Raw genomic sequence first — 10657 nt, 5'->3', positions numbered from 1 at the left:
AGTCAGAGATGAAATGAGGCATAATTCAAGGAGAACTTATCTATACCCAAAATATTAAAAACAAATTCTTGATGGCAATGGGGAAATTGCCCTACTTAGGCTATGTGAGCTATGCCCATTTGTACAAAAATTAGTCATATTATTTTCTTTTCTCCTAGTATTCAACTCCATCCTATGGAACCAGGGAACAACAATACACACATTCCAAAATTTCTTCTTCTGGGATTTTCAGAGGAACCAAAACTTCAGCCCCTCATATTTGGGCTTTTCTTCTCCATGTACCTGATCACTGTGTTTGGAAACCTGCTCATCATCCTGGCTGTCAGCTCTGACTCCCACCTCCACACACCCATGTACTTCTTCCTCTCCAACTTGTCCTTTACAGACATCTGTTTCACTTCCACCACCATCCCAAAGATGCTGTGGAATATTCAGAACAAGAGCAAACTCATAACCTTTGATGGCTGCATCACCCAGACGTATTTTTACATACTCTTTGCAAGCTTGGATGATGCTCTCCTGAGTGTGATGGCCTATGACAGGTTTGTAGCTATTTGCCACCCCCTGCACTACTCAGTTATCATGAATCTCCGACTCTGTGGATTACTGGTTCTGATATCCTGGACATTGTGTGCCATGTATTCCTTGTTACACAGCTTAATGTTATTGCGATTGTCCTTCTGTCCAGATTTGGAAATCCCCCACTTTTTCTGTGAACTCAATCAGGTGGTACAACTTGCTAGTTCTGACACATTTCTCAATAACATGGTGATGTATTTTTCAACTGTCCTGCTGTGTGGTGGTCCTTTTGCCGGAATCCTTTATTCTTACTCTAAAATAGTTTCCTGCATATGTAGAATCTCATCAGCTCAGGGGAAGTTCACAGCCTTTTCTACATGTGTATCTCACCTCTTGGTTGTCTCCTTATTTTATTGTACAAGCCTAGGAGTGTACCTCAGCTCTTCTCCTACCCAGAGCTCACACTCAAGTGTGATTGCTTCGGTGATGTACACTGTGGTCATGCCCTTGCTGAACCCCTTCATCTATAGTTTGAGGAATAAAGACATAAAGAGGGCTTTGAAGAGATTCTCCTTGGTGCCAGATTAAAGGCCCAGTTATCCAAGGGGTGATGTAATGCTCTTATTGCATGGCTTAAAGCCATGGAATGAGCAATTGTGATTCTTTGATCATTGCGGAATAAAATTTGCTCCTTTTATTTATTTCCTGGGATATTATTTTTTACTCTTCAACTTCTCCATACAATTTCATTTCCTTTTTCTTTTTTTTTTTTTTTTTTGTCTTTTGTCTTTTTAGAGCCACCCCTGTGGCATGCGGAGGTTGCCAGGCTAAGGGTCTAATAGGAGCTGTTGCTGCCAGCCTAGGCCAGAGCTACAGCAATGAGGGATCCAAGCAGCATCTGCAACCTATGCCACAGGTCATGGCAACACTGGATCCTTAATCCACTGAGCGAGCAAGGCCAGGTGTCAAACCCACAACTTCATGGTTCCTAGTCAGATTTGTTTCCACTGCGCCATAACAGGAACTCCTCATTTCCCTTATTAATTTTTTTTCTGTTTGATATACTAGGCAGTTTATATTTTTCCTACCTCAAAAGTTTCCTAACTTTGGTTTAGAAGTGTTCATAAATCCCATTTCTTTGTTAGGGCATCCTAGATTTATGCAGAGTAATTATTTCTGAAAGGAAATATATTCATCCCAAATAATTTTCTCTTTTCTTTCTGAAAGAACAATCATGAGTTGTACTACTCATGAAAAACTTACAAATGACAACCAAGGAAATTCACATTATTGTTAATAAGCTTGCTTGTATCAGTGGATATGGAGAAATGATTGTAAAGTTAATGTGAGGATTTTTTCTGTGTGTCTTTTCGCCTTTCCTAGGCCTGCACCCGTGGCATATGGAGGTTCCCAGTCTAGGGGTCTAATCAGAGCTGTAGCCACTGGCCTACACCACAGCCACAGCATATAGCTGCATCTGCAAACTACACCACAGCTCACGGCAATGCCAGATCCTTAACCCACTGAGCAAGGCCAGGGATCAAACCTGCAACCTCATGGTTCCTAGTCGGATTCGTTAACCACTGAGCCATGACAGGAACTCCCTATTGTGAGGATTCTTAATTGTGCACTAGGTTGATGTCTCAATCCTTTGTGTTGCTTAAGGGTCAAGTTTATGTGTACATATAATTGCATGTGTCATCATGATCCAAGGATGGCTCACTGGAGAGCTTGAATGACTCTCCAGTCATGTGGTTTAGGGCCATAGTTTATGCTAACAAACAGATTTTCCAATTTCCTGCAGACCTGGAAGGGAAACTCAGTTTAGAATCATGTTTTAATGCAATTATCTGAAATGAAATTTAAAAACAGAGTAATTATGAATGCTATTTTTAAATATGAACTTAAATGCCTAGCAATTCTTATAATTGCTCTCAGTTCTGTTGACTTTTATTTTGTAATATTTAGCTATTGCTGGCTTAGAACTCATCCTAATAATAAATATTTTACTATAATGTCTCTACTGTCAAGTAAGACTGCTCTGAGAGGAGTTGTTCTGATCTCTGTTGAGTTGGATGCCTCATTAATCTATATGCACCTGTAATCCTCTATGGTGTAATTCTAAAATTCATCTCTGATGTTGTATACAGCTCTATTGTATTTCTTTCTTCACCATTATATGATAGTTGACTCCACATATATAGGTTGGTTAACCTAGAGTTTATGGGAAAAAAGTGTTTTATCTCTCATGATGTCAGCATCATGGTGGATTAAAAAATCCCTTTGTCTCACCCCTTTAATATACTAAACATTCATAATTAAAGAAAAGCTTCTCTGCCCAACATCTAAGGACACCTGAGATTGATACAGTTATACATCTGAAGATGGGTGGATTGTAAACCATAGAGGAAGTGGAATCAGGGGAAGAGTAGAAACAGTACCCCAATCCCATTTCCACCACTGAGGAAGTTGAGCCAATAGCACCAGAGAACCTGGCAGCACCAATAGAAGTGGTACACATGACTCTGGCCTCCTGGATGCAGCAATATTTACCACCATCTTGGAGTCCCCTCCCCACCCATAGCAGAGATGCCAGGCCCAGCACGGACCCTGACAGTGAGACAGGCTGAGACGTGGGACCTGGGACCCTTTGCTGCAGTGCTTACACCTGGACAAAATTTCCTCCAGCAACAAAATACAAATAAACTGTAAGAGAATAAAAATAACTGAGTGCAGGCACAGTTGGGATAAACTTTGAACAATGTACAAAACTCACTGCCACTTCAGAAAAGCAGAGAGGTAAAGGAGGGCACTGTTCATGAACTTTGCATCCAGCACCACCAAGGGGATTGAAAGACCACCTAAGCCACTTAAATGTCCCAATCCCCAGATCTGTCCCTACTCTCACCGTATGTAAAGAAACAGATCATGCCCCAACCCCCACAGACAGTGAGGAAGGGAACTTAAAAAAACATACAAAAGAAGGGAATAATAGTATTTGTAGCATTATGGAGGGACCTAGAAATTATCATGCTAAGTGAAGTTAGACAGTGAGACACAAATACCATATGCTATCACTTATATGTGGAATCTAACAAAAAGGATACAACGAACTTATTTGCAGAACAGAAAGAGACTCACAAACTTTGGAAAACTTATTGTTAACAAAGAAGACAGTTTGGCAGTGGGATTGACTGGGAGTTTGGGTTGGAAATGTAAAATTGGGTTGTGGTGATGGTCATACAACTATAAATATAATAAAAGTAAATGAGTTGAAAGAAAACTGCACTCTCTATCAGAATAGATTGTTAAACAATTATAGTGTAGTATTTGGGGGAAAGCATTAAGAATAGCTATAGCTACTTCATTCACCAACCAAATCACTGTAGGAATAGGAATATTTCCTCAACTGGCCAACTGCACAGAAAAAATTGAATCTCAGCTGGTCCATTAAAAGTCATGACCTTTGCTATGAAGGAGCTATCAACTAGATATACATTTACCCACACTTTGCAGACATGGACAATTTTTTCCTGATGGAAATGGCCTATGGTTGTTTCACAGCCATTTGTCATACCCTGCCTACTTTATCACCATGAACTGCCAGCTTTTTGGGTGGCTGGTTTTGGTGTTTTAATACATGAATACCCAACATTCCATGTTCCAAAGATTAATGGTGTTGCAGTTGTACTTCTGTACAGACTTGGAAATACACCTACATTTTCCTGTGAAATCAATCAGGTTGTTCAACTTGCCTATTGTGACCCATTTCTCATTTGAAGCCAAAGTACTCCTTGGTGGTAATCTCTTCCTCTTAACTCTAAGATAGTGCCATCCACCTGTGGAATTACATCAGCTCAGGGAATTGGGAGCATTTTCCACCTATGGATCTTAACTCTGTTTCTTTCTTTTACTGCACAATCATAGGAGTGTACCTTGGCTCTGCAGCAAGCCATGGCTCACACTGAAATGCAAAAGCCTCAGTGATGCACACTGTAGTCACATTCATGCTAAATCCATTGACAGCCTAAGGTAAAAGGACATGAAGAGGGCTTTGAAAAGCTGCTGAAAGAGTAGATCATAAAAGTTAAGAAAAACATTTTTCTTTAGCTTTTATATCTATAAAATTGATGGCTATTAATTAAACTTATGATAATCATTTCACCAAATATGTAAGTCAAGTCATTACATTGTATACCTTAAACTTATGCAGTACTGAATGTCAATTATAGCTTGATAAAACTGAAAGAAGAAAATGGGGTCTTAAAAAATTCTTCAGGGTGGCAGCTAAAAAGGAGGAGTTGTTTCCTTGTCATAGGGCTGAAGATATGCCCATCTTGCAAGGCACAAAGCATTGGAGCTAATAATTGATAGTCTGGTCAAAGTGTGAAAGTAGAACTTGCTTCCTCTCTTTGCTATCTGAAATTTTCATTTCTTTGATTCAACTTCCACCTACCATTGATAAAACTCACACTGCAAAGTTTTTTATCTTCCTCTGATTTATAGACATTTTTTGATTTGTCCATTTCCTACTTTCTCAGAGTTTTCCCTAAACTTGATTTAAAATATTTAAAATTCTCATTTTTCATGGGGTAACATAGATTCCTTAAGAATAATGTCTTCTCAAATGACATACCTCACCCCAATTATTTTTTCTCTTGTTCCTTGAAAAAATTGATATGAGGTGGGAAAAAAACATTTTGTTGGTAAGATAACTTATGCACTTTTTTTTAGTGCCTCACCCAGGGCATACAGAAGTTCCCAGGCTAGGTGTCATATTGGAGCTACATCTGCTGGCCTACACCATAACCATAGCAACACCAGGTCTGAGCTGCACCTGTGACATTCACCACATCTCACAGCAATGGCAGATCCCCAAACCACTAAGCGAGGCCAGGGATCAAACCTGTGTCCTCATTGATACCAGTTGGATTTGTTTCTGCTGCAGTGGGAACTCTGTTAATTTATGTAATTTTGTAGTAGTGGAAACTGAGACTACTGGCTTTTTTTTTTCCTTTTTGATTAAATTCATTTGTAAATCACTACATTAACTACTCTTCTTGAAAAATGGAAGTTTAACTTATAGTTTGTTTTATAGCTGGTTATTCAATTCTTCTCATTAGAATTATATTTTCTTACTCGATTTCATCCATAGCACCTACAATAGTCACTCACAAATGATAAACAATTGCAGGTTTCCAGTGGAGTCTACACAGAAACACCAGTTTGAATCCATTCACTTTATATGGTATTTGATTCTGGGGAGATATTACCAAGAATGAAAATTTAAACCAAATTTTTTATTACTAAGCACAATATTTCATTTTCTTGCACTCTATCTATTCATTGAAATATAGATTATTGTGTCCATGTGAAAGGATTCTATTTTTGTGAGAGTGAAAGATTGGTTTCTGTGTTATGATGATAAATTATGTGTAATCACATATAAAGTGAGTGAAAAAGTTTTCTTTTAAAATTCCATCATACATGTTTCTTGGTGTAGAACCCTCAAACTCTGTACATCTGACTTTAACAGAAGACCACAGCCATGATGCCCAAACGATGATGCCCAAACCAGGACCTGCAGCATCAAATGCATCTGGGTGCTTGTTAGAAATTCAGTCCCTGGGCCCAATAGAGACTTGATGAATCAGATTTTTCATTTAAAGGCCAAACCTTAATCATTTGTATGCATGAGGAATTTATGGAAGTTCTGGCCCAGAATAGGTTTTCTCACCATCTTACTCTTGACGTTGGGATAGGATAAATGTGTGTATTAGGTGCTCTATTGTGGTTTATAGGAGATTAGTAGCATCCTTTCAGATATTGTCAAATATCCCCAGGTGAAAAATCATCTCAGGTTGAAAATCACTGCCCTGAGTTCAAGTACTGAGAACATCCTGGCTGATTCCAAACAAGACTACATCACTTAACTTTGTTTTTACACTTCAGCAGAACATTAATTCCCTATGAATCCCATTTCTCCAATGGAGAATGGAGTTCATAAAAGTATTACCTCATAGAATTCACTGCTGTATAAATGAAATTTTATAGGCTCTGTTGTATGCTAGCTAGTGGTGGATAACAATATCTATGTCAGCTATGTCTTTTAAAGTTACAAAATTGTATACTGAGGGATGAAGTGACAGCTCTCAATTTTTGATTTAAGTGGGAAATTCCTGTTTGGCTTGGAAACTGTATCATGAATCTAAGTATAATACTAAATATTTTATATTAAAGTAGAAAATTATTCCACTTTTTGAAGAGGTAAATAATAATTTTTTAGAGATTTCAGTGGTTGTGTCCCCAAACAATCCAAATCAAATTCTTGATGAACCATAGCCCAATTCCACATAATTCCTCAATATTATACTTTTGAGAAAACATGAATTCAAGGATGCCATGAGGTACTGGAAGGCTTAGAGATTTGGTAGCAGGAGAGTTAAGGGAGAAGGAGCAATAAAAACTGGTTTGGGATGGAAACACTATAAAAGTTGGTTGTGATAATCATTGTACAACTATAAATGTAATAAACCCATGAAGTAACTTAATTTTTAAAAAAAAGTTAAAAATGATTTCACCTAACTTATAATGCAGTGTCCTTGGAATAAAGAATCAGCAGAAAAAAACTCCATTCTGACCAGACTAGTGTCTCTAAGGGGAGTTATACGTTTAGCAGTTGGAGTAATAAGAGGAAAACAGGACTAGTAAGCAGACACGAGATGATTTAAATATCTCCTCTGCTGCAGTGCCTCAGCCTCTGCAACTGTTTCTTGGACAGGGCATGGTCATTGCTGTTGCAGTCCTAAATCCGCATGCGAGACAATTTTTGTTCTCCTATTGCATTGTTTTGAGCCAAATCTTTGGTCTGCATCATCAGTCATTTAGGGAAGTATTTTGACATCTGCAAGGAAGATTTGCTCTCAGAGTCTGCAGGTAGGTGAGTCCAAGAGCTGATCAGGCACTGCAGTAGAGGAAAAGAAATTGTGGAGGCCAAGAACATGTACCTGAGGTCACCTGAGAACCAGTTTAGTGCATCCCATTGCCAGAACTCACTGTGCTTGTTGGCTGTCTTTTCTAATAACATATTTATTTATGGGGCTGAAAAGTGAACATTGCTCTGGGCAATGCAAGTGTCTGTGTTGACAATTAGATGGTATTCATGGAAGCTCAATTTGAAAAAGGAGTGGGAGGCATAAGCTGTTTCCTGTAAAAGTAGGACAAAAACCCAAGGATCTTACTCATTGACAAAAATAAACAAATATGGAAAAGTCTCAGGAAAAAGAAGTCTTTTACCTCTTCTTAGAAAATATGCACAACTTAGTTGTCTGATATATATTTCCATTATGGATTGTTAGTTTATTGCCTTTCTTGATTTTTTTCCTTTAGGATATTTAATATGTCATTTCTTTCACATCGTAAAGATACTATGGTTTCTATCCTTGAAACATAATTTATTTTATTATTTTTCCTGGCATCAAGAAGACATTGCTGGAGTTAGAATGTTGTCAAACTATGGGGGCTCTTCTTCATCGCACTGTGTTGGGGCCAAATGAGATTATTAGATCTTTCCCCCTAATATTCATAAGTTCATTTAATTTCTCTATCTCAGTCTCTCTGTCTCTGTCCCTGTCTCTCTCTTACTATTTTTATTTCTTTAAAGACTCAACAGAAAGTGGCCTTACCAAAATGGAACCCAGAGTTTATTTGTCTGTAGTAAGCTTATAAAATGGAATTCCAGGTGACATTTTTAACATTCTTTATGGGAATGATGATCTGATCTGACTTTTTTGAGTTGTAAGGGGGTGTTTCTGGGTGAGAAATGCTTGGTAGTAACTCCCCCAAGGATGCTATGGTGTGTGTATGCTTGTGCCTTGTGGAGTGAAAGCAGTTCCCCAAACAGAGATGCCTGGACTCTTATATTAGGGTGACAAAATGTACAGAGGCCAGAATTCAATCAACAGATGGTACTAAGTAGGGGATTGTCTTTAATTCAAAGGACACCTTTGTAATGAAATAAGTAAAATGTTAGGAACAGGACATGAACAGGAGGGATTCTCTGTACACTCAAGTTGTAGCTATAGGAGGGGGGCCACCTTGTCCCTCAAATCCTCTGACACTGTCTCTCATCACTCCTTCTCTTACTCATTCCTCTTCCCCACAAGCTTCCTTGCTTGAGTCTTCACATATCAAACAAGCATCTTCCTCATGTCCTTTGTAGTGGCCCATCCCTCTGCCAGGCACATACTTCTGATACTATACTAGTTCTTTCTCTCTCTTTCTTAAAGTCTGTGTTCAAATACAACTTTGTTTGCAGACATTGTTTGAACATTCTGCACAAAAATAGCACTTCTTACCACTCTCCCCTTTTACCTTGTTTTCTTTTCAAAATTCATGCTTCAGAACATCTTTCATCTTCTGGGATAATATGTAATGTTGTTGTTTGAATAGCATCTTTCAAATGGTTATGGGAATCTATCATCCTATAATCATTCTCAAAGAGAAGAGGAAGTGTATTTTTTTTAGCACTATATATTCCCTTTATTTGCTTGGAACATGGTTGGTATTCAATATATATTTCTTTTTCTCCTGAATAAATGAACAATGAAGAAATTTATTGGTGGAAGCAATGATTTCTTCCACTCAAGATATAGTTCTCAAATGCATGCTAAGAATGGACAAAAATTCATAGTCCGAGATGAAGCAGAATATCTTCAAGAAGACATTATCTATACATAAAATATTAATATAATTTTCCTGACAGCAAAATAGAAAGTGAAGTATTTCAGCTATGTGAGTTATGTCAGCTTAGGTGAAAATTATGTTATCTTCCTTTTTTCCCAATAGGGGCTTCTATCCCATGGAAACGAGGAACAATACACACATTTCAAAATTTCTTCTTCTGGGACTTTCAGAGGAACTAGAACTACAGCCTTTTATATTTGGGCTTTTCCTCTCCATGTACCTGATCACTGTGTTTGGGAACCTGCTCATCATCCTGGCTGTCAGCTCTGACTCCCACCTCCATTCACCCATGTACTTTTTTCTCTCCAACCTGACCCTTATAGACATCTGTTTCACCTCTACCACCATCCCAAAGATGCTATGGAACATTCACAACAAGAGCAAAGTTATAACCTTTGATGGCTGCATCACCCAGATGTATTTTCACATACTGTTTGCAGGCTTAGATGATGCTCTCCTGAGTGTGATGGCCTATGACAGGTTTGTGGCCATCTGCCACCCCCTGCACTACATGAGCATAATGAACCCTGGACTCTGTGGACTGTTGGTTCTGATCTCCTGGATAATGATGGCCATGTATTCCTTGTTACACACCTTAATGGTATCATGATTGTCCTTCTGTCCAGATTTGGAAATCCCCCACTTTTTCTGTGAACTCAATCAGATGGTACAACTTGCCAGTTCTGATACATTTCTTAATAACCTGGTGATGTATTTTGCAGCTCTCCTTATGAGCATTGGTCCTTTTGCTGGTATCCTTTACTCTTACTTGAAAATATTTGCTTGCATTCATAGAATCTCATCAGCTCAGGGGAAGTATAAAACATTTTCTACCTGTGTGTCTCACCTTTCCATTGTCATTTTGTTTTATTGTACAGGCCTAAGTGTATACCTTAGATCTGCTGCTACCCACAGCTCACACTCAAGTGCAACTGCCTCAGTGATGTACACTGTGATCACACCCATGCTGAACCCCTTCATCTACAGTCTGAGAAATAAAGACATAAAGAATGCACTGAAGAGATTCTATCTGATGCAAGGTATAAAATGGACAATTATCCTGGGTGTGATGAAATGCCCTTGAAGGCATGACTCAAGTTCTCAGAACCAGAAATAGGGATTCTTTCATCATTGAATAATGAAGTTTTCTCCTTCCATTTATTATCTGGGATTTCCATTTTGGGGGATCAGCTTTTTTTTTTATAATTGCCAGGAACCCTTTATTAAGTTTTTCTTCCTTTCGATATATAGGCAGTCTGTCCTTTTTCCCACTTCAAAATTTTCTGCCTTTGGATCAGAAATGTTTGGAAATTCCATTTCCTAGTTGGGGCATTGTAGAATTATTAAGAACAATTACTTTTCAAATGATATACATCATCCCAAGTAATTTTTC

General features: G+C 38.3%; 1 protein-coding gene and 1 pseudogene across 1 annotated transcript; both read left to right on the top strand.

The window, feature by feature from the left end:
* The first annotated feature begins 174 nt into the window (after window positions 1–174).
* On the top strand, window positions 175–1107 carry LOC110259037 (olfactory receptor 7A5-like). The gene has a single exon (XM_021082331.2). The coding sequence runs from the start codon at window positions 175–177 to the stop codon at window positions 1105–1107; it is 933 nt and encodes a 310-aa protein (XP_020937990.2).
* Window positions 1108–9379: 8272 nt separating this feature from the next.
* LOC110259038 (olfactory receptor 7A17-like) lies at window positions 9380–10348 on the top strand (annotated as a pseudogene).
* Window positions 10349–10657: the final 309 nt, after the last annotated feature.

Source organism: Sus scrofa, chromosome 2 (assembly GCF_054392235.1).
Source record: "Sus scrofa isolate SSC_HxYL_T2T_F1_AM1 chromosome 2, Sscrofa_HxYL_maternal_Yorkshire_Landrace_v2.0, whole genome shotgun sequence".
Lineage (NCBI taxonomy): Eukaryota > Metazoa > Chordata > Mammalia > Artiodactyla > Suidae > Sus > Sus scrofa.
Note: the sequence above shows the minus strand (reverse complement) of the source record. Positions and strands in the feature narration are given on the sequence as shown.

What these genes read in the sequence shown, in the direction of transcription:
- LOC110259037 (XM_021082331.2), top strand. Translation starts at nt 175, where the DNA reads ATGGAACCAGGGAACAACAATACACACATTCCAAAATTTCTTCTTCTG.